The 25295-nt window shown below is 40.4% G+C and overlaps 1 protein-coding gene across 8 annotated transcripts in view; it reads left to right on the plus strand.

The window, feature by feature from the left end:
* The window catches only part of arhgap23a (Rho GTPase activating protein 23a), a 65386-nt gene that overhangs the window by 15464 nt on the left and 24627 nt on the right, over nt 1-25295 (plus strand). For 3 of the 8 annotated variants that reach the window (XM_041999902.1, XM_041999911.1, XM_041999918.1), the window contains exons 1-2: nt 16202-16921; nt 24297-24500. In XM_041999902.1, coding sequence (XP_041855836.1) covers nt 16583-16921; nt 24297-24500 — 543 coding nt within the window. In that variant the 5' untranslated portion in view covers nt 16202-16582. Of the gene's footprint in view, nt 1-15242; nt 15299-16201; nt 16922-19135; nt 19340-24296; nt 24501-25295 lie in introns of those variants that run through there. The other 5 variants (XM_041999962.1, XM_041999935.1, XM_041999954.1 and 2 more) reach the window with 4 other exon arrangements.

Below are 25295 nucleotides of genomic sequence, written 5' to 3' on the forward strand. Positions count from 1 at the left end.
TTGCTTTTGTTTGGACAATATATTGAGATTACTTATAACCAATTTGTCACAGATTTAGGCAATGAAGTTTCAAGAATAGTCGGAAATTTGAGCTAATATATTGTCACAAATCCTGTTTCCAAACTGTCTGAACTAGACTTTTACATAGCCGGTTCACACTACCTGTTACATAGTAAATAAACTCAGCTATGTGTTGGTGAAGGGTGGTCATAAAAGATCCTTTCTCTTTCAGAGCCCTCAAAATAGCTTTTATCATGGCACTCAATAATTAATGCAACATTCATTAAAAAGTCTTTATTATCAACAATAAGCAGTTGTTTTATCAGTTAGTGGTACACATTCATTCCACACATAGAATAAATTTTAGTTTCATACCTCTTTCAAAGTCTAATCGTTCATTGAATCATGCAGCTGTTACATATCAATTTATTCAGTATTTTTTGCATATGTGTGGGTGTTTATATTCTGTTCTCTGTTTTGTCAAGACTGTTTTGTTGTGCTTATGCAAAAACTGTAAAAAGTTTTTGGATTTTTTTAAAATGTTATTATCCTAAACAACATTTCCGAATATACTTCTCAAGAACGGGGCCAAAGGGGTGGCCCAGGAGGGCACGGGTCACCCTAAAATCAGGTGCCACCCAAAAACTGGACAATTACATTTTTTAGCAAATATTTAGTGTAAACTAACCTTTGACATGGTAAACCTAAGTGCAAGCGATTGCAGCATTTAATGTACTTTTTTATGTTCTACATCAACACTAACATGTCCTTGATCCTAATGCAGCATTTATACATAATCATTTTGCCAGCTGCTTACATGAGTGATAATATTTGTCTGTTTAAACTTTTTGCATATAAAAACACCAGATGTAATGGTTGTGCAAAGCCAATAATGCTGGAAAAAAACACAGCTAAAGCTTTATCATTATCAATTAAGTGTTTGTGCAGCAGTAATCAGAACCGTACAACATAGGATCAGAAACAATTGTTGATTAAAAAAAATTGCTTTACTTTTTTACATTAGTTGACCACTTTACTTCTAATAATCAGCTAGTTATTCATGAAAATGTATTTATTTTTCATTTTTTCCTCTTCTTTTTTTAGTCTCATTAACATGTGGCACTCTTTTCCCAGTCTGCCTGGGCCCCCCCATCAAAAACTTTCTAGACCCAGCCCTGATATATTCATGTGTGAGGAGGACATAACTTGTTTATTATATTACTAAAGGTGTAATGTGCATTACTCCTATCTGATACAAAAAGTGCGCAAAACTTATCATCAAAAGTCTTTTTCCCCACATCTCCCCTTTTCAGTTGTGCATTTCATTGTTGGGCTCAACTCCAAATCTCCAGTCAAAGGAAGAATCACCTGAACACGATGGGCATGTGGACACACAGACACACAGTTTTACAGTGACAGTGCAGTAGACAGAGCAGGGCAGTGTGTTACAGTGCCGTGCCTCAGTCTATTATCACCATTAATACATTTCTCACGCCTCCACTCCTTCGTCCCTTCACTTCAACGCCATCACCCCTGCTGCATTCCTCTGCCACAGAGGCAACAGCTGCATGGCCGCTCAGACCTCGCACCCACAATCATTAACCTGGAGAGAGTCTGTGTTGACACACTTAAATCATGCATGCAAACACAGGTGCTCACAAATACTGGCACTCCAGCATGTTGACAATCACACTTAAAGGGTCAGAGGTGCTCGTGAAGCTCGTAACCTTGGTGCAGGTGCATGGAAAATGGACACACACACACACGCGCACACACACACACACACGGATACTTTCTGAGTTAAAATCAGCTCTGTGGAGAGTCTTAGTTTTTGGCCTTGTCTGCTTATGTTTACATGTCCCTGATGTTGTACAAACATATAGCCAGTATATAGGTGAGCAAAGGACATCTGTCACTACTGACCTTGTTGCTGTGGGAAAAGGGAAGTGGCTGCTGTCGTTTGCCTCTGCAAAACAGCCATGTTTCTGTTGCTAATGGCCTTTTATTGATCCGCCTTAAGTCGGTTAGTTTACCCGGAAAAAGCTTTACAGTAAAGTCAATTTTATGTTTTGCATATTAATTATCATATTCATATCCATGTATTTATTTTGATCAATTCTCTGCGTTCATCTACTTGTGTGTCCCAGCTGGCTATTTTGATGTGGCTTCTGAGAGGCAGTTGCTGGGAGGTTCGGTGTGAAACAAAGCCTCTCTCAGAAACCAATAAGAGCTAATTAGATTCAGCCTGTAGAGGGTCTGGCATGTGTCAGTGCCTCTTTGTATTTGCGCCTGCAGAGACTCTTCATGTGTCAGTCTGTGTGTGTTTGTCAGAGTGTTGTTTCTGCTGAGGAAAATATGAAGCTTATGTACAGTAGTGATGCCCTGCATATAGAAGGAATGGAGAGCAAGTCAGATCTTGTTCAGAAATGCAGACTTGACTCTGTATCTGTTTGGGGGGGATTAGCCTGAGGGCAGGTACGGCTGGCTGGAATAAAGGCCAAAGTTCAAGGGTTAGGTCCCCTGTCTCCCTACAATCCTCTCTTTTCTGTGTCTCAGACTTGGCCTCCTATAAAGAGGCTAAAGAGGCAGGAGGGGACTCCTGTCACTGTGGGCGGCAGAGGCCAAAGGGGTTAAACAGTGACTGCCGTTTGACCAATTTGCATTCAGATGATCTGATCCTAAATCTTGTTTTGTTTCGCTCACATCCCATAATTTATTTATCCCTAAATCAATGTAAATATCTGCAAGTGTGCAGATTGTTTATATTGACACATTAAGGACTGACAGTAAGTATGAGTGTGTTTGCAGATACCCGATGTCTTGCTCTTGCGCAGATTTTTTCATAAGCTGCAGGGATTACAAAGAAATGGGAAATCTTTGCACAGAAACAAGAGAAGAGGAGAAGGAGTCAGGATGAGGAAAGGATAAGAAAATAAAGAGAATTCAGATGAGTCATGAGGGGAGAATGATGCCACAGAGAAGCAATAAAAAGTGAGGACAAGCGAGAGGAAAGCTGGATCACCTGTATGACTTGCATTAAAACTGCAAAATCCTACTTCACAATCACAAAGTACTTCATCTGGTTACAAGTCACTGAGAAAAAAAATCATAGTTTATTATTATTATCATTATTATTATTATTACACATAGAGGAACTGGATAACTTAACATTTGGGGTCAGCAATAAGAGAAAAGTTGCACAATTTCAGTTTTACTGTGAAGCATTTTGAACTAAAGTGCACTATTTTTACATTGAAATGGCGTTTAAGGGATTTAGTGTTGTAGTTTAAAAAATTTTGCAAACTATGAAAGTCATATTTGAAAGAATAATTATAATCAGAGTTGTACAGACAAGCATCTTGCTTTTGCATCACTGTCTCAAGTGTTAATCTGTGGCATTAAGCCATTGTTCAATGGCAAAATTTAGTTAAGTTATGCCACATTTTCTTCTCTGCTTTGTTTTCCACTTCAGACAGTACCATCTGAATATCACCATAGCGCAATCTGAAGCTTTGATGACAAACACTCAATTCTTTTGTCAGTTGAATGTGAATGGTGACACAGTTTCATCATCAAACCACTGCTTTGTTGGAGCCCATTGCTCTATTTTATTAGTTTTCTTTAACTTTTCAAAAACCTGAGGTTCCCTAACCGGGGGACTTTGAGAGCACATGTTACCAAACTGTGCAAAAATGGCCATTTTGGAGACTTTGACTGAACTGTCTGTACTAAAACCTCTATAAATTTGTTCTGCTTCACTTTGTTAAAGTTATTTGTAGAGATGGTGTTCACATATTGTAGTATGATTTGATGGTTTAAAGCTACAGCTACACCATTTCAAAGGGATATTTGTACTCATTCTAAAAAATGTCTCTTTTCTTTAGACGAGTCTGACAATCTTTTTCATTATATTATGTGCCATCTTCATTTATTCTTCACCAGTAACACACACATCTTCTTTACAATGACTGTTAAAGTATTCAAATAGACCTTGTGGTTGCAGAGATATCCACGTTTCATTCTGGGCATGCAATTTTTCAGCAAAGGCCTTAAAAATAGGGTAATAGTTTGTGACAAAGTAAAGATTTACTCTTAATCTAGTTTAAAAACTGTGGTTATTGTATCCATCCCTATTCATGCATCATGGATACATAAAGGACTTCTTTAAGATATACATGGGTGTATCCTGCATTAAAACTCATCCCGGAAGCCTCCTGTTTCATTGCTTCTCTCTCCTCTGGTTGCACTTGAGGAAATGAGGCATGTTTCAAAATATTAAGGTAAGATAAGATACGATAAGATAAGCTTTATTCATCCCCTAAAAGGGGAAAGTTTTACCTGTGAAACATCTTCAGGACAATTGTATTGAGACATACTTGGCAGGAGGGGATGCTTTTAAGTGTTTTATATTTGCTCACTGTTTTGGTTGGGTTTAGGCATAAAAAACAAAACAAAAAACAAAATACTTGTTTAGGCTAAGGAAAACAATACAGCCTGTTTGCACGTAGACCCTAGTCTTTCAGTGTGTTTTCATTTACTCCATGCTTCACTCCATGAGTAAAGTCTTTGGAAATCTCTTGAAGGGACAGTTCCCTGTAAATTATTACACATACCACAACATGTCTTCTGCACTTGGTGCAGAAGCTAATGCATTATACTGTCTTTAAAAATGCCATTAACTAACCAGGCTGATTGGAAAACATAAAAGATGTTTGTTTTAGTTTGTCATGCATTTACTTCGAGCTCCTATTAAAGTAAGCTGTCACTTAACTTTGTGAACTTGTGAAATGTTTGAAGCAGCATCAGGAAAAGAGTGCTGTTCTCAGCGTTGACGTGATGGTTGCTTGCTGTACTATACACAACTTTCCTATCAGAGAGTGATGCACTGGGTCTGTTTATGCTGTAAATGGCAGCAAGCCAACTTTAAACCATCAAAGCTCTGCTGGGGAGTTGATGAACCATGAATACCAGGTCACACACGGTGAAGTTTCATCAGGGTTACAGCTCTGACTCACTGACCTCTATCTCTACATCACTGTGCTGCAGAGTTCATGAAAAACCATGAAAACACTCTGTCTTATTGTTTGTAAGTAGTCTCAGGGGCATGGGGGAAGTTGTTTTTACAGTTGGGCAGAAATCATGGGACAGAGATTATCAGGAGGCTAATGAGGAGCTGAGGATGCTGGGCAGAGATAGAGCACTGTGGTTTCCCATGACTGCTTTTTGAGCACAACACCGTCTCTGTGTACATGACCACTCAGATTCTCTCAGGGGAAAATTACTTTAGGCTGAAATCATCTCTTGGCAGTAGATCTTCTAGTTCAGGACTGCTTAATTCGGTCCTACAAGGGCCTCAATCCAGCAGGTTATTTCATGTATTCCTGCTCTGACACAGCTGACTCAAAAGCAAATACAGCACTATCAATGTGAAGGCAACAAAAAGTTTAAAATGTAAACTGCAGGACATGCCACAAGCATCAATATAATCGGGAATGACTGTATAGCAATGTCACAAATTGCTTGCACAATAACAAAGGTGTCAATCGTCAGAAACCCAAAAGCAAACTAAGACCTGCTGATCACCCTGTCCTGAATATGCTACAAAACAGACAGGCACCAAAGCAAGGACCAAAGTTTATCAAATGACCTCAAACTCAACACTTCAAAACTGACAAGTAGGGATGTTACAATATTAGATTTTCCTGGTACGAATATTATAAAAAATTATCCTGATTTTACAATTATCACAATTATTATGTGTAAAATCACATAAACAATCCTTATAGGTCTTTTAAGTTGTATTTACTTCTATCTTTTGATGCCAACATAACAAAATAATACAGAAACACAGTAAAGTAACCAAGATGTTTCATCCAGCTAAATCCCCTCTGCTTTGTAAAATTTAGCAACAGGAAAAAATAACATCTAGCTAGCTTTGACTTCCAGCTGTACTTTAGTAGATTAGCTGTCATTTGAGAATACTGGAACAGTATAAATAAAGAAACAAGGCATTGATCTCATGCCGAATCAGTTATGTTGAAACAGTAAATCTATAAGAATAACATAAGTCTATGTTGTAGTTTAAAGTTAAAGCTATTAAAATTGAGAAAGGTAAAAGTTTTATTTCACCTTTGATGGTGATTTCAAATTTCTTTGTTTGAAGGATAATTTAGCCTTGCTAAATACAAATAAAAGGTGAACATTCATTTATTATATAGTTTTTATTTAAAAAAATGTTACACTGGAGGAGTTTCATAGACGTGGCAAAATAATTTTTAGTTTTACAGGCAACTGTTGTGGGCATTTTTGGCAGTTTTTCTGAGGCTTTCATATTGTTTATCGATATTGGAATTATATCGTATCGACCGAAATTAAGAAATATATCGTGATACAAGTTTTGGCCATATCGTCCGGCCCTAAGTGAAACTATCATTCAAACAAAGATCCATTTCTGTCTTTCTTGAGTGTAATGTTAGTGTCACCTTGCGCTGTAAACTCAATTCAAGTCGTAATAATCACAAAAAAAAAAAATTTCATTCCAATGTTACATTAGGTAAACATGTCATTTAACCAAACTACGGAGCATGTACTTTTACTCCAGTGTAAAAAGCGGGTGATTATCCTGCAGGTGGTGAAACATGGTGGCATTTCCTCCTTTCTCTGCAGCTTTTTATGTCATGCTTTACAGGCTGATGAACTGTCCTCCAGAGTGACACTTGGTCTGTTTTCTACCAGCCCTCTAAGGCACGACTTTTCTGCAACACACACGAAACAAAAACAAAGCAACACAAGCGGCAACATGTGGAAGTGGTGCAACTTGATTTTAATTCTGTGCAGATTTTGTGCTGATCTGCCAAAATGGTTCAGGCATAATCGTTCATGCAAAGTAACGATATTGTGGGATTTTTTTCAATCAATTAATCGTGGCGTTTAATACTGCAATGAATTCGGAAATTAAGTAATCGAGAAATCCCTACTGACAAGTATGAAGTAAAATGGACTGGCAGTTTTAAAAACAGGCAAAATAAAGACAGAGATTCCTTTAATTAGAGGTGAGATAACACGGGGAGAAAGTTGTGTTAATTTGGAGGAAATTCTTCGAAAATGAATGTAGTTAATGTTATCACAGCTTCTTTGCTGTATAATAAAAAAAAATTGAAAAAGGTAGAATAAGCCTAATTCACTTGTTTTCATTCAATTTCCAAAGAAATAATTGTCGAATTGACCGCGATAAAGGTGTGTTTAGGATTCTTGCATCATTTAAAATATTTGCATGTAGACACTACAATTATATATCTGTGGATTCTGGCTTATTTACATCTTATGGCATGACTTTCCTCTGTTTTTTGCTTTTATCTTTTCTTGTTTATTTTATTGTTGCATGATTGTTGATGAGGTTGGTTGCTGAAGCTCAATAAACAGCAACTCTGTTTTGGTTTGCTTGGATTTAAAATGAGCACAAATATCACCTTAACAGGAAAACTATGCACATGCAAATCACTGCACACACTGAGCTCTGTACTCAATCATATTTCTTAGAGCTTTTTCCTTGTCTTTGCTTTTTGTTCTTTTTCATCTGTGTGTCACCTTTCTTGTAGCTCCAGTTTTCCAGTATTTCTTAACTCCCCATGACTTTGAACAATTGCCTTCTGCTTTGGTTCCCTTTCTGTTCCCTTTTTTGGTCATCTTCTTTCAGGATACTCCTCTGTTGTTGCTTTCATTTTTCCAGTTTTGTCTGAACATGCAGTCAGAACCTGCTGCTCTCTGAGCTAACTCTCCAATTGAAAGCAAGAGGTATCTAAATGTCCCATGAAAGGTTTGTTTCAGCAGGATTCTCCTACATTCACTTCTTTCCTCTTCCCCCTTTAGGTTATAGAAAAACTGCCCAGTATGCTTCTGTTACCTCTTCTCGTTGCTCTCAGCCAAGCCTGAATCACTTTCATCTGAATGACTGAGTGAAACCATATGCTAGTGTGTGACGCTTGTGTCACAGAGCTTTTGCGTCCCATTGGGTTGGCAAAGCAAGGAGACCCATCTTCCCTAGAGGCCATGAGCATGACCTTTTTTTTGGGGTGAAGCCAGACATGAAGCCACAGAGGTCAGTTTTTTTCTGCAGGGTGAACAAACTCAGCATCTGAGCCTGAACCGCTAATGCAGAGTGACAGAAGCTAAAGATGGAGGCGGGATCATCATCAGCCTGGCAAATGAATCTCATCATCATGTTAAACAAAGAAAGGGCACTGCTGCTGGGATCAGCTGGAAAACTATGAGGACACCAGCATCTTCTCTTCAGCTGGGTTTTACAGTCTGCAGTGTGTCAACAGGAAGGAGCAGATGAAACGATAGCATTGCACAAACCTCCTGTATTCAAAATACAGCAAGCGGTATCTGTACAGCATCTGTGTGACGTTGGGAAAGGGAAGAGGAAATGTGCAGGGGCCCTTTTGGGTTTAATCTTAAGATCAGAGGGTTAATTGGTACACACACAGTGTGAGAAAAGAAACCACAACTGCTGTTTTGCCCCTTTGCATGACACGAGATAGGCCTCGTTTTAGGCTTCATACTTGACCAGACCAGAGAGTAATTCAATTTTACAGAAGAGAACTACAATTTGTCTGCCCCAAAATTCAAAGTAATTGATTATCTTGTGTGAATATTTTCATCTGTGCTGCACTCAAATAGATCTGTGCAGCCTTGTGATTAGATAACTGCTGTAGGCCAGAGGTACAAAAACAACATGAGACTCAATACGAAACCGAGACCAAAAACATTTTAGAAACAAAGACAGTGAAAACACAACTACATTTAGGAAAACAAAATTAAGGGAGAATGGGATTACAACAGCACATAAAAAAACACACAAACAGAAAAATGCATTTGAAAAGAAAGGGAATAAACCCATAACACAAATTCATCTTGGAAAACATTAAACAAACAAAAGAAGATTTTGGAGAATCCATTCGAACATAAAACACAAGAATAAACCAGAACAACACTAAAGCAATTCAGAAAACATGAAATCAAAACAAAACAAACAAAAAAAAAAAACAGGTAAAATATTTAAGAAAACACAACAGCCTATTGTGCCTTTGTTTATTGTCTTTTTTTGGTTGTGTAGCTGTTTTCCACCTCAGTGTCTCTACAGAAACCTAATCTCTTACAGTGATCATCAGCTCTGGTTGTTGAGGGTTGGTGTCCTGCAGGTTTAGATGATTTTCAGTTGATTCAAATTAATATTTCATTAACAAACTTGTGCAGAACTTGACAACAAACTGTTGGAGATCCATTTCATTTGAATCAGTTGTGTTGTAGCAGGAAAACATCTAAAACCTGCAGGACGTTGGCCCCTCGAGGGCCAGAATTGCCTACTCTGAAAGGATGGTCAAAATAAATATTTTGATGAATCTTAAAACTTCTGAGAGGTCAGAATAGGACCATTTGATATTAGAACTTCATCTATAAACTAACACATTTTCAAATCCAGTTAAACATACTTTTATATCCCCAGATATTCAGACATAATCCATCTGGTTCCATCCATCAGGCCTAAATATAGAGTATTTTTTTTATTAAATTAAGCAGTTCCTCACTGCTCCAAAAGCTCCTTGAATGGTTATTCTGCACCCGTGTCTCTACTTTGAGGATTGCTGGACTGTACAATCCTGAGTGAACAGAGCGATGGAGGACTTCCTCAGCCTGGTGTGATCGGTGGTGCATGGCAGGAATGTAAAAACCAGATGACCTCAAATGGAAACTCCAGGGCTGATGGAGGCGGCGAGCAGGCCATCTCATTTGCTCTAATAAACACACAGACTTCCATCTGCAGTCCTTTTCTCTCTTTCTTTTCAACTCTTTGGCTCTTCTGGTTTCCAAACCTGACTGAGCATCGCCCCCACCACGCCCCAGATGCTGGCTTGCCGCCTGATTTTGGGCCTGAGATGCAAGCCGGGGTCCAGCTTCGCCCAAGGAGAACAGCAACGTCATCGTTGAGTCTCAAAGTTGTAATTTTCATTATAATTACACAGAAGCAGAAAGGGAGCTAAATATATACATATGGGCCTGTGGAGGGGGAGTTAAACCGAGAGGAAGAAGGGGCTTGGAGTGGCTGTTCCTCTCCCAAACTGAGGCAAAGGGGGTGGATAGAGGGCCAGGCTGCCTGCTGGAGCCCTGTGGTTTTTCTTCTGCTGGGGCCTGCTTTTGAAAACAACCAGGAAAGAAAGAGAAGAAAAGAGAAAAAGAAGAGGGGTGGGGGCTCTTCTTGCAGTTGAGCTCAGACGTGACGCTCTGATTGCTCCCAGCGGTTGTGGTCAGCACAGAGGAGGAGGAGGAGGGGGTACAGTGCAGGGAGATGAGGGTTAGCTCTTTGCCAGATGTCGTCATCGACCCTGATGTAGTTGAGGCGGTATACACGCATCAGTAGACAGATGTATCCACTCAACAGACAGTCCAGCTGAGGGTTTACCTGGCATCACTTTTCCGCTGCCTTACTGTAACTTAGAAACAGCAGGATATTCAAACTGTGAGGGCATGCTGCTCCAATGTGCATCACATAAATAGCTGCAACAGAAATGTTTGATTCAGGCATTCTTGGAATTCAGTCGCAACCATAAAGCATGACATAAAAAACTCACGCAAAGGTGGAACATTTTACATTGCCCACAGGTTTGTACACTTGCAGATTAAAGCTGTGACGGTCAGGCTTGGATCTTGAAGACAGCAGCTGCTTTGCAGTGTGAGATGTTTAAATCCTGAACTTTAGTATTTTAGGAGAAAAAACCTGTAATGTATACCAATTTGAATTATGTAATCAGCATACACATCTCAGCTAACAAGTTGTGACCCTATAGTTTTTCTCATGCTTGAAGGGTGTCATCTTGTTTCTTCTCATGTCAACTGTCAGCATAGGTGATGGATGTCAAGCCTGACAACTTGGAGACAGTGATTGAAAAGGATCTGTTTGCCTACTGGTATTCCTCTTTTCATATGAAAGCTATTATTTTTAGGACAAATATGTCACATTACTGCTTATTGAATGGGATTTTTTCTCCAATGCATGTCAGCCATTTGGTTAAATTTCCATTAAATGTTGAAAACCCGACACAAAATTCTTGATAAGTTCGGCAAAATAAGTATTTCTGTCTTCATTTCAGCTCTGATTGTTTCAAGGCAGACCTGAACATGAAGAATGTGCTCTGCTAGAGGAGCCCCTCCCTGCTAATAAGGTTAAAATGGAGCACCATCTCTCCACTTAGTATGCTAGAGGACATGATGTATGTGAGTCTACAGCTGTGTTTGGCAATATTTTTCCCTTAAACACATAGAAATTCAGTTCTCCCCTTTTTTAAACAAAGATTTTCTCCCACCACCATAAATGTGTACCTTGATTGTACTGGAGAATTGCTGAAAATCCTTGACAGGTATATTCTCTTTACTTCAGTCATGGATTCTGTATCTGTATCAGCATTTGTTGCTGTGAAGTTGCTTAAGAATCCATGCTGGAAATTAAGAAAAAGAGAGGAGGTGTCGAGGAGGTAATTGGTCTAGTTTTGAGTAAATATGTCACTGCTGTTGGAGCCCCTCTCCATTCTCCATCTGCCCTCTTCTGTTTCTTGTTTCTACATTACATCTCTCTCTGCTCTCATTTTTACTCTCAAATATTTCCCCCTTGTGCTCCAACATCTGTCGACATCCCCCACCTACTTGTTTCCTTCCCACTCTTATCTGGCAATTTTGTCTATGTTGAAACTTTACTGGCTGGATCATGTATTTTACATCGCCCCTGGGACAGATGGACATCTACAACTCTGACTTTTTTTGTGTGTAGAAAGAGCTCTCGCTCACACAGCACACACATTAGTAAGCACATGTAAAGAATGCATGCGTAATGCGTTAGCTTCACATAGAGGAGCACGTGGTAAGGTGGGCTGCTTTAATCCTCTGAAGAAGTAAGCCGTTGCTGCATCAGTCCTCTGGCCTGGTTAGTCTGTGATAGGAGGAAGGGGTCATGGACCACCCAACTCCCCTTCAGCTGTGGGTTGATGGAATATCAGACCCCTGAATAGTTTGTCTCCACCTGCTATTGCCCTCCAGATTTTGCTTGCAACACAAAGCCCACAACAGGTGTGACCTCTCTGATCTCTAACCACCATTTCCCAGCCCTGATCTTTTCCATTATTACTGACATACAACTGCAGGTCATAAGTTAATGTTTATGAGTTACCATCTTGCACCCACTCATCCTGCATGTTCACCTTTATACCACCTGTTTCAGTATAAATGTATGACTTTATTCTCTTTGCTTTGTCTCCTGTGCCACAGTGACCTCTGAGCTATCTCGACCATCAAGTGGCCAGACTTTGGGTTGTAGCTGCCCTCTAGTGACTGAGGCTGGTAACTACACCCTAAATGCTGTAAAAAGAAAAAGCCTATACGTTCAGTGACATGGAAGATTACAGAAGATTAAAGTTAAAATTAACCTGCTTTAAACAGCTACACCCTTTTTTCACTCAAGAGCTTGCTTTTGTAGAATCCACTTTGACAAATTACGCATACTGACTGTCTAGACAAGGAAATGTACCTCTTGTAATTGTACCATGATTTGTTATTGAGTCTCTTTTGCAGCTCTAAATTAAATGTGTCCGCAGACTAAAGTGTTGAAATCCCTGTTGTATTTGAAGTTTGGCTTATTAATTCCATCTGAAGGTAGATTTTCTTACCTTCACCCTGCACTGTAGTTAGACACAGTTTATCTCGCTTTAAAAGAAATGCATGAACAGTGATTTTTATTCTTTTGCATCCCCTCAGATTGATCTTGCAAACTGCTTTGGATTTTACCCACTGCTTTGCTTCACACTTCTATTTTCTGATGACAGAAAACTGGCATTGGTGCTGTTTCAACACCTCCTATGCCACATGTTAAAGCAGGAGTGTGTCAGGGAAGTGTTTCTCTTACCAGTAGGGGACAGGATTCATACTCTGAGCCAGTGGTACTTTTCCTCAACAGCTTCAGATTCCACTTCAAGTAAAGTCCTTTATCTGTGTGTGGCCTTTGTTATGTTGGTTTTTATTGTGAGCATCAAACCCACACTGTCCCTCAGTGACTCTTTCCTGAATTGTGGCAGCCTGTGATTAGGGAAAACACCCAATCGATGTGTCTACAGTTTAGTATATTTAAGACATGCCAACTCAGAGCTCATTCAACAGTATAAAACATTTGAGCCTTCTCTTTCCTGTGTGTACCCTATCAAGCTCCAGCTTTACTTCTCACAGCTGATTTAATGAGGATAAAGACTTTGTTTTGTCTTGTGAGGAAGCTGCTGTGGGGAAAAAAGTGCAAAGGCTGTTGTGTTAATCTCCTAGCTAATGGTCATGTTTAGGTCTGAAGGAGATTAAAATACACTAGCAGTCTAATCTGACCATTACACCAGCAAATGTGCTTGGCTTTATCCTGCGTTACCTCCCTCCCCACCCCTCTCACTTTCCACAGATGTGTTTGTTGACAGAGCAGCGGGATCCAGGCAGGAGGCACGAGGCAAGAGATTAGCAGCACATGTCGGCCTTTGATTTCCTGACTTCCAGCAGCTTTGTGTCGGCAGGTTATGATAAAAAGCAGCTAATATGAAGTCTGGCCGTCTTCAAGGTGCTGTGAGTCGGCTTGTTGCGGGTCAGATAAGGAAGGTATGCTTTGGTGATGCACTTTAGGCCCACGTACAGCTTATGGCTTGCTCTGGCATGTTTCACCCTAACAGTAGACAGTGGCTCACCAATGGGAGGTATGCTATTGTCACAGCTCTTCACCTGTGACTGTGTGTCCATTATGTAAACTGGAAGTCAATGCCTTTTTGTTCATTTTTCCTTTTTTTTTTTTACCCTTTTTGTCAAAACTAACTGTTCCTGTTAAAAAATGTGGTATGAAATCCCTCTTAAGAAATAACAAGTTGGTGTATTTTCATATATAAAACCCTTGTTTGGCTTTTAATCAGACTCAGTGATCCTTTTGCTGCCCAGTACATTGGCAGCCTCCTGTGATTTCACCACAGCCACATGGGTGTGGTCTTCTCTCTCACATTTCTCACCCCAAAACAAGAATTGGATGGTGATCCAGCAAGGGCTGTTTTGAACCCAGAACTCTGACCTGACCCCCATAATTACACAGCCTATACTCAGCTGGGACTCAGAGGGAAATGTGTTTGTGTGAATGTCCATGCACAGCATATGTTGCTTTTGTGTCACTGTGTAATGATGTGTGCATGTATGAGTGAAAGGGAAGAGATTGGAGAGATATATAAAAAAAAGGGGGGGGAAAGTAGATAGACCTTAATTTAATCACAGCAGTGCATGCAATATCTAATTAACAAACTGGTATAGAAAAGAAATTTGTTTTCCAACAAAACTGAACCCCTGTATTTGGTTAATTTAATAAAGTAGACTATAAGTAGTGAAAATAATAATAATAAGAAGAAGAAGAAGAAGAAGAATGAACCATGTATTTATTTTATGGAATCATGTCTATTTAATGAGTCACTACATGAACAATAAAATTGATAAAGATTAGAGATTATTAAAACTACTTAGATATTTTTTGACATTGTTTATGAGTATTGAAAATAGACTGAAATAATATTTTGGAGGCTGATCCTACAGTTTGAGTGTAGAAGTTGGACTTGAGCATCTACAAAAAGGAAGAATACAGTATATCGTCTAAACAAACCGACGTGTGGCGCCAACTTCACATTTTCCATACAAGATACCATCAGAGATCACATAACTCCACTAAGAACCTTTAAATTCTGATTTGTTGATTCTTTTCTTAGTATAATCTTGGTATAATCTCTTGTGAGTCAACTGTTATAGAAGTGAAGTACTGCAGGGCATGGCTTTATACACGTTTTACTGGTAATTTGTATTTTTATTTATTGTTTTGTGTCCTTTTCATGTTCTTTTTGTCTAGTTTAACAAACTGAAGTCACGAACCATTAGAAATGACTAATTAATCAAGTGATCACAATTCTTTTTATTCTCTCTGATTGTCTTTACTTCATTATTGTAGATAAAACATTTCAGACCTGCAGTGTGTTGTGTTGTTGGTGGGTTGCAGCATATCCAGAGGGTACAGTCTCTGTATGCATGACGGGCCTCTCCAGTCGAGTTGAAACTTGCCCCGCTGTGTGGCAGGTGAAACCCGTCTAACCTCACTGGTAACGGATGCACAGCTTATTGACAGTGATGAGCATTGGAGGAGAGCAACACGGTCACCTGTATGCCGGTCTCTCACATACCTTGGACTTCCAGCTGTTTGGTGAGAACTACATGGGCAGCTGGACAGGAGGGGGGTGAGCAGGGGCAGGTCACTTTCTCTGACTGATTTAGTGGCGAGAGTTTAGGTGTCACTGTGCCGTATGGGTGTATTATTTAAACAGTAATATGACAGAGGAGGAGTTGAGGTTTGATGGAGAGGTCATGCTGACATCCTGTAGTTTTTGTTTCAGAGCTTCTAAGGCTTGTTTCTCTTTTCTGTCTGCTCCAGCTTTTTCTATGTTCTCTAAATATCCACCTCTCTCCTCTATATTTCCCCTCTTAACTGAAAGGAGGGAGTGAAACACTGAATGTTGCAGCAAATGTTTTCTCTTTGTGCTGCAAATTGGCCTCTTTTTTTCTCTCTTTTCTTTCTCTGTTTTTTTTTTTTTTTTTTTTTGTCTCCCCACTGTTTGGAGGGGAAGCAGTAGAGGCAGGGCTGGCTTTTGTGAAGTTTAGCGCCGGGATCACAGCTTTGTCACTCTGTTTGTGCAACCTCACACACATGCAGCACATGTGCAGGCACTGGGTTTTTTTCTTCATGCAGCAGGAGAGGGATCTGCAAAGGATTTGGCCAAACCAACAGGAGATATCTTCAGCTGTGGACTTCCCCGACGCCTTACTTCAGTTATAGCTGAAGTTCCAGTTGTTTGCCTACAAAATGACAGTTGGACCGGTTTATGTGGAAGTGTTGAGTGATTGTTAGAATACAGATTAAAAAAGAAAAACAAAAGAAGAAAGAGATAACAAAAGAGAAAAGATACTTGTGAAGGATGGAGTAGTTCATACATGTTGTGGTGAAGGCACAAAACTTTGGGATTGGCATGAGAGCAAGATGCAGAGATTTGGTTGGAATTAGAGCTATAGAGGGAGGGTGAAAGAAGAGAGAAGGCAGTGGGAGGGAGGAGAGACAGAGGATCCAGCCCTATGGGACAGCAGTGTGTGTTTTGGGGGTGGACAGAGAGGCTTTGTATGCAGAACATCACCGGACACCAACGGGAGGGAGGCTGTCAGTTGTTCTGTGTGTGTGTCTGTAGTGCAACCAGACCTACCTCTGATCCCTGCGCCACACACACTCCTCCATCTGCTACCCAGGAGTCTGGCTTCTGCTTCCTCTGGACTGAACCCCTTCTGATAGTCTGTGAGAGTCTTGTAGATCTGATTCACAAGGGTCAGGAGGGTAAGGACAGGCTGTGATGTGGAAAATGTGGAATTAAACTTTCCGAAGTCACAGCAGTGACAGCAATGGATTGGAGCCAGGAGACAAAAAGTTCAGACTCTTGAGTGAATGACCGGAGGATCCCAGAGGAAAATTTGTGTCGATTTGTATTTCTGCGTCTGGACATTGTCCACGACTCTGTTAGTCCTTCAGTGTCTGCAGCCCATGGTGGAGGTGAGCGATGCGGATCTGACTGAAATTGGCACCCTAATGCCCGCTGCTATGCTCCCGTGCCCTGCGCCAGCCGGGTCTGACTGGAGTTTCCAGAACCCGGTGGGGGTGGACTGCAGCTCCCCAGAGCCTCGCTGCATTTGGCTGGCGGTTCTTCGTGGAACCTCGGGCCCACTGCCATCCCCTACACCACAGGCCATGCCTGCTGGGCACAGTCAGAGCTCTCACCAGCTCAGGGTAAGGGGAGGTCATCCATCGTCACCAGTGCAATGGTTAGACATGGATAATGGAAGCATCAGTCAGGGGCTGACGTTAAATTAATTTTTTTATGCTTATTCTTAATTAATATTCAGATTAATTAAAGAAAGCAAATATTTTAAATACGAGGACAAATTCCCCAAACTGTAATTTACCCGTAGCGTTTTTTTTCATCTTTTTTTTTATTTTTTTATTTGACTTCTGAAAGAAAAGTTTAACAGGGATTTACATCTGGTTGTATTTCACAAGTTAGCATGTGGTAAATACATTTTTTGTTGCAGATGGAAAGTTTTTTTTTGTGTTTTTTCAGATTTGGTATTGCAAATGATGGCTGATAGCTGAACTTTATCAGTAATGCATGTCATGTTACTGTAACTGTACACATTGTTTGTAGTCTGCTCACAACTTAGCTGTTGACAGATTCTTTAACCTTTCAGTAATTCTCAGCAGGTTGCCTTCAGGCGCTTCCTCCAGGCTCTGACTGGTTTTTGGGAACCTTCGTAGTTACTTTGCACGGATATACTAATCTAATCATATGTTTATGTAGCTGTTACCTGTCGTTAAAGCTCCAATTGGTTTGCAAAGAGCTGTTGCATACTGATTTAAGTTTGCTTAGAGTAAGTTTGTGACTTTTTATTATCTGATTATTTAGCAATTTTTCTTTAAACCTGTGTTATTTTCTCTGATGGGGGAGATTAGATGACATTCCTCAGTCTAAATCTGTTGGTGTCAGTCAGTCATATTGAGGCAAATAAAGGTGACAAAGCTGATTATCAAAAAAAAAAAAAAAAAACGAAATTCAATCAATTTCCATTTATGTGTTGCTTTCCTTATATTTTTACATACTCATGAATGCTGCAGTGTCAATCTAAAGGCAGTTTGGGGAGTTTTGGGAAGTTAAATGAATATATTGATACAGCTTGCCTCTTTGTTTAGTCCTTGTTCCTTATGATAGAAAAAAAGCGTAGGGTTGATTTTTTTTCTGCTAAAGAGGGTGATATAAAAATGCTAGCATCTTGTAACTACTGATGAAATGAAACTGGGCTGGATACTGATCTGCAACTTCCTTCTTGTTTTTTTGACTACTTACATATGTGTTATTGTAAATGTATGGCACGTTGACTCTTTTCTTCTTCTCAGGGTTTCCAGTTAGTGCTTAGAGAGAGATGAAGGAGAGTGTTAAGTGCCACTTTTACCAAGGTCTTATAGAAGCAGCAAGCTGTGGAGCTGTGTGATTTTTGCATCTCCATCCCCTGTATCCCCAGGGCATTTTTTTCCTCATATAATACAATTTTCACATGAGCATTTATGTGGAATATAACTTCCGTTTAACCCACCTTTTCCTATTTTTCACCAATCCCCCCTTTATGACTCATTGACATAGTTAAGAAATGCCACAATCAGGAATGTGAGTGTGGGGGAGGAGACGAAGAAGCTGTACTCACAGCTGTGACAAACAGACTGTACCCTATTTACACTTCAGGAGAGATGTGTCTCTTTTCCCTGGAAATGAGGAGGAAAAGCAGTTCCACTTAGTTGACACCATCTACTGCGGTTGATATTGAATTTGTGAGTTTCTGTATCACTTTGTCTGATTAGTCTTGAATTAAATTACCATGAAGTTGCCCTCACATATAGAAAAACATCATATCTGGTTGGTTTAACATCAGATAAGAATCCTATAATAATAGAGATGCCACAAAGATCAGTTTAATTCATATCAGATTGGGATAAAACATGAAATGAAATTTAGGTGAAAAGGACAGATAGTATTTTTTCCCTCATAATGTGCCTAAGCCTAGCTTTCCTGGTGTTGTGAAAAGTAGAGACAGTAAGGATAAAAAGTCCCTGGCCAGATTTAAATCCACGTCATACACTAACTGCATGCCTCTGCCCACTATGCCACCACCGAGTCATGCTGTAAAAGTTATTCTAAAACTGCAGCTCCTCCTGGAAACAATTCTGGGTCCAGGACTGAATGAAAACAGCCAGAAAGACCATCAACCCTGGCAGCGTGGTGTGGTTTCAGTTAGACTACAGGAAAGTACAATATGTTTTGCTGTTGAAGTAGAAAACCCAGTTTAACTGACATTACATCACCACCTGCAGGCCTGGTTGAACAGACTGTGGTGTTAGACTGGTTTTTGGGCACACATACTATATTCACATTGGCAGAACACACACGGTTGTACATGCTTGGCTCAAACAACATCTTGTTTAAATTGCAGAGCTGCCGTCAGTATTTGTGCAACTACCATGTTTTTTTATTTCAAGTCTTCTCGTTTTTTGGTTGGAATGTCAAATCTGCCGAAGGATTTTCAACCATGCATTTCCTTCTAAAGACGTAGGATGCATTTGGACCTGCAGAGGTGGTGGAGCGTTCCCTCTCTGTGGCCGGTGAGTCCAGGAATGATCAGGATGAGATGGTTTGGCTTTTCAGCATCCGTCTCTTGTTCCCTCTTGGCAGCCTGGTTCAGGGCTGTGGGTGCAGACAGCCACGGCTGTCAGGATTAAAGGCTCGTCAGCATTTGCACCAGCCGTAAAGCTCCACTTTTCAAACAGGTTGCAGCTCTCAGCTGTTTAAAAAAGCATTATTGTTCTGTCCTGCTGGGGTTTTAGCAGGAGCTGGGCTCCCTGACGACCATTGCATTCCTCTCTTCTGCTTTACCTCTGGATTGAGTGAGGAGTGTGTATGTGTCTGTGATAACCAACACGTACGCTGTTCTTGATTAATGTAAATGCAGCTTCACAACTTTGTCATGCACTAGAAAAGCCTCTTAGGAGCAGAAAATCCTTTATTACTGGATTTTAGGAATTATAATTGACTGCATATTTTTAGCTTTTCTGTTTTCAAATTAAAGCTGTTGTAACTTCGGATTTTGTCATATCAACTTAAAATTCCAGCAGAGATGCTGAGTAGATGTGGCATTATAAGAAAACCGAGATACTGGACAAGCTGTGTTACTTTCTCGTCCATTGAGTCATTTTTAGTGACTTAATTGAAATCAGGAGGGGAAATGACTGCAGGGAAGATCTTGCTGCTGCTGTTTCTGCTGTGTATGTGTGTGTCATCACCACTAAACACCCACTCAAAGCAGGAAGCTGTGGTGTGGCATCACAAGCTGCTATGCATATTCAGTTGTGAAGCTTTTGTGTGTGTGTTTTAATGACGTGATCGTCAGGTGTTAATGGGAGCCCCCAGGGATCTCTTTAAAGGACAATGAGGTGCTTTTTATCACAGTAATCGGCTCCAGGAGGCAGTAACTTTTCCACGTTTAAAGTAAAAAACTGTTGAACTGTTGAGATTCCCGAAACTCCTTTTCATAGGAAAACAAGGTTTCCCTCGTCTCTCTTAGCCTAAAAACCACAGAAAAAAAATTCCAAGCACCTTCTTGGTTAAACATAATGTCCTCTCCTAGAGTGGTCAGAACATGCCAACATGGATTTTTTTTCTTTTTTTTGGGATGAGATAGATAACACAGATTGTTAGAGGTGACGATCTGGCCTGAGGGGGGAAAGGTCAACTGTAGGTTCAGCAGAATAGCCGAGCAGAAACACAACCCACACAGTCCAAAACTGCCGAGTGGGATTCAGTCCTGGCTCAGAGACCCAGTCAGACCCTGTGTGTTTTGGGTAATCACAGGGTTTGGTGTTCCCAGCACCGGGAGGGGCCATGTGGTCGAAACCGGCGTGCTGGAGCCTGTCCCTCGCTGGGGCCTGATACTCCTCCCCCTTCTCCTTCTTCTCCTTCTCCGTCCTCCTCATCCTTTTTCTCTCTGTCACTCACCCCTCCTATGCCAGTGTGTGTTTCAACTTGTCCAAACCAAACCGCTCCCTCTGAGGAATTTACTCTAGTCTCTTCCTCCTTTCACCCAGTTGCTCTTTCATTTCCTCTTTTTCTTCTCGTTTGCCTTTTCTTTATCGTTCTAATTTGACACTGAATGCTCCTTCCATACGCACTCCTTTATGTGGCTCTCATGCCACATAATAAGTCTTGCTGCATGCATCTGAGAGAAAATAGCAGGGTTATTTTACATTGTTTAGACTGTCAGACTAAAGATCAGGCTTTTAGCATCACATGGATTTATGGATGTCAATCTGCAAAATACACTCTGGATGTGTTTAGAGCTCTCCAACATGTATCTGCAAAGTCAAGCAAACCTATTTCAGACCGAAGCACAGTACCCTTCCCTGGAATATAAAAGTAACAGGAAAAAAATGTGTGGTAAAAGTCAGCGCAGACGGATTTCCATTGCTTGATCCCATGTGGTGAGGGAGGAAGAGGAGGTGGAAGGGAGGAGGGAGGAAGGAAGGAGAAAGAGGAGTGAAGGAATGGGAAGTGGCTCCACGATGAAAAATATATATTTATAGGAACAGCTGGTTATCCCGCCCCGCAGTGTTAGCCAACTTCCTGCATCGAAGCTGCCACTTCCTGTTGTTGTGTGGCCGCTCAGAGACCTGCCAGGTCAAGTGTGTGTGTGTCTGTGCACGTGTGTAAGCATATGGTTTTGCAATGTACTGGTTTGTGTTTGTATGTAGAGGGATGACAGGAAGTGAAATGAGGGGGTATCGGGGGGTGTCTAGACATGTTCACCTCTACCCATCTCATATTAAAACACACACATTTTCACAGTGGAAACAAACCATGTTATAAAATATTATTTCAGAAACTTTTTAGTAATGAGACAGATAGGTGTATCCTTCTACAACACACATAGTGCTGATAATGACTGTTGTAAACTCTGCAGCATTGTCTTTTTTATTTGGCTGCATTCAGGAAAAAAAAAATGCATTTTACATCAAACCACACCTAGAATGAGATAATCTAGAGATAGATACCCTGTTTGCTGATTTGTTGCTCGTAGGAATTCAAACACTTAAAATTACAAGTTGTATCTTCTAGACATGGCAGCCTGCCTTTACCCCAAGAGATGATGGCAGATGGGGGACATGATTTCAGAGTCCATGTGACTCACTTTTACAGCTGCTGGTTTGTTTGTTGCTAGATGATGTGAACTTTAGATTTCTTCAGTGAAAGAAAACCAACTAAGGCTGTTAACATACATAAAGTTTTCATAATTTTAACTGCATGAAGGTATTTATTACTTCTAACAGGATGAAGCCAGATATGTACTTAATACAATTCAAATAAATTCAGTTTTATTTGTAAAGCAGTTTATTACAATCAAATTAGAATCTCATTAAAACAAATCCATTACATGATTAGTCCAATTTATAATAATTGTGTTCATATAAGCCAGTTCAGAAAAAATATTTGCCTAGCTAACGAATACGTGCTCCAACAAAACCAGGCTCAGGATCAGCCATCTGCTTCGACTGGTGGGGGGGTGGAGAGGACAGTACAGAGGGGTCAACAAGCATCATGACTATAAGCCAGGGAGACTGGTTGGTAAAGAAAGAGGTAATGGCAATATTAATGTAAAATATTTATAAATGGAGGGTAAAGAGAGAGAAATAAGAGAAGCATCGTGGAACATCACAGCATAACTAAAATAATGGGTAAGAGTCTTCTAAGTCAACCCGAACTATAAGCTTTATCGAAAAGGTAACTTTTAAGCATAATCTTAAAGGTAGAGAGGGTGTCTGCCTCCTGAACCCAAACTGGGAACTGGTTCTTTAAGAAAGGGGCCTAATGGCCAAAAGCTTTGCCCCACATTTTACTTTTAGAAATTCCATGAACCACAAGTAAACCTGCTGTCTGAGAACAAAGTTTGGGAAGATATAGAACTTTAAGATCTTTAAAATACAATGGAGCTTGTTTATGATGATAATATGTGAGGAGAAGAATTTAAAATTCAGCTCTGAATTTAACAGCAAGCCAATGAAGAGATGGCAAAGCTGGAGAAAATTAAGTTAAAGTTCAACACTTTCTCATTGGGACAACTCCTACTTCTACTGAGTTACCAACCACTGGCATGTGTCCCCAATGTGGCCTATACCTACACCCTCTAACAACATTAAAAGGCTTTGTTTATTCACATCAAACCAGTCTATAAAACATTGGGGTTTCCCTTTTCTTTTTTGCTGGGTTTCAAAATATTTTTACCGTTTTGCTTCACGAGAGTATGCAGTTGTTCCATTAGCTGTTTGGATGTTTCACCATTCATCATCCACCCTGCACTCTCTCAACAGGATTTAAAACATTTTAATTATGTTTGGCTTCTTGTGAGAAAAAAAAGAACTTGAAGAGATTGAATCATTAAGACTGAAAGATCTTTTATCCAGGAGCCAATACCCTATCTCAGCTGGCACTCACCTGAAGTTTGAGCACTCTCTGGATGGACTTCCGGTCCAACTCTCAACTCAGACAGAAACAGTTAACCTTTAAAGTTTTGGGAAATGCAAAGAATATCAGCAGTCTATTTCTTTTTCTATGAGTGCATGCTATGCTACAATTTTGCAGTTTAAGTTTCTGTGGAAGATGTAGACAGCTGTGGCTTTATATAGATAATATATAAAGTAGAAGTAATGGAAAGACAGCCCAGGGTGATGAATGAATCTTACTAATCTTTTTTCCAAAAGTCAGGTAAAGTTTTAAAGTTGCAACACAACAGACTCTACCTTTGACCACTGAAATGCTCAAGCTCCTGTCATCCTCCTCCTCCTCCTTCCTGATCCTGCCTGTTTGGTCAGGTGATTGTATTTGACTGACAGATGTGGGTCGTCGGGGCAGCATGGTGGTGATAGTTCTCACGTGTGTCTGTCAGCTGAGCTCGCTGGGCTTATTTACTCGGCAGCAGGAATGAGTTATTTAGAGAGCTCGTGGAAATCTGCCTTTACTCTCCACTATGAGCTCAGAGGAGTATGGACTTCTCTCCCTGTCATCAGACCACGGTCACTGTAGTCTAAAATGGGTGAAGCGCCACATTCCCTCCTTGGCCCTGTCTAGACACGCGCCCTTCCTCACAGCAGACCCCCGCAAGTGTGCTTATGGACTATTGTTTTAAGGCCTGTTGTGTTGCTACTGACCTGACTAAGCTACATTCAGGAGCTCATGAGGAAGCTGCTAATGATCTATCCAGCACTAGAGGGTTAATGTCACTGAGTGCACAGTCACCTTGTTTTGCATCTGGACAACTGCTATGTTTTTCCAGTGGTGGCGATAATAATGGCATAAACTTGCAATTTCCTCCTTTTGGACAAACATTTTTCCACTTTCTACATCTATAAATGTGATGATCTTAACTCAGTGTGTAGACTTGTACACTTGTCTGCAGATTTTACATCCCAAATCAGTCTTTTTTGCGATGTAAAGAAGTAGCACTTATCCTGTTGTGCATCATCCCATGGCTGTATTTTCTTTAGTTGAATCTCTCTATTTGTTTGTTTACAGGCTAAAGGGCGGAAAGATGGTCTCTCCTCAGCTGGTGAGAACCCTCGACCTCCGATGGCAACCCGGCCGGGTAGGGAAGGGCTTGGTGTGGGCTGGAAGGGTCCCCGAACGCTGGTTTTGCATAAGAACTCCCAGGGTTTTGGTTTCACGCTACGCCACTTCATTGTTTACCCTCCAGAGTCAGCCCTGCACACCAACCTCAAGGTGAGCATCTAAACTGAGTATCAAGGTGTTAAATTATGTTGAAATAGGCCTTTCTTTTTCATTTTGAAGAGTCATAAAGTTCTTTTTTCAACTAGCGTACTTATTTCCACGACTCACATGGCCACTGTAAAGAGTTTTCTGATGCTTTAACTAGCAGAGCCCAGGACAGAGCCAATTTTGAGATTTGAGATCAAACCAATCATACTGCACCTGAGGGTCAACAAGGTTTAACTGAGCAAAATGAACACGCCAAAGTGGGAAAACAGGCTTAAATGATTAGAGACAACAGACTGAACAAACTGAAGCTGTTAAAGTTGCTATTAAAAGAAAAGAAAAAGAAGACCTGCAGACAAAACATGTAAACAGGCTATACATGTAAGCCTGTTTACATGTTTATTACTGCACACATATATATATATATATATATATATATATATATATATATATATATATATATATATATATATATATATATATTCCCTCCATAACCCAACAGATCTGACTGAAAAAGTACTACTTTTGTTTATTTCTCAGGGAATTTTTCATCCTCTGTATTTTGTGGAGAGAGCCTCTGTTTGGGCCAGTGGTTATTTAGCTCTTTGAGGTGTGGGGGGCAAACGACTCCAGATGTGAAATTGAGGGATATGAAGGCAAGGGTGGGGTGAGCCAGCTGAAACAAGGCAGCCATTATTTTTCTACCACCCCACCATTCAACAGCTGCAGATATAGTAGCATGCATTGAATGAGATCTGTTGTCTTAGCCTGGTACCACTCACTGACAGTCAGGCTGTACCA

The sequence above is a fragment of the Melanotaenia boesemani genome, chromosome 2 (assembly GCF_017639745.1).
Source record: "Melanotaenia boesemani isolate fMelBoe1 chromosome 2, fMelBoe1.pri, whole genome shotgun sequence".
In the NCBI taxonomy this organism is placed as follows: domain Eukaryota; kingdom Metazoa; phylum Chordata; class Actinopteri; order Atheriniformes; family Melanotaeniidae; genus Melanotaenia; species Melanotaenia boesemani.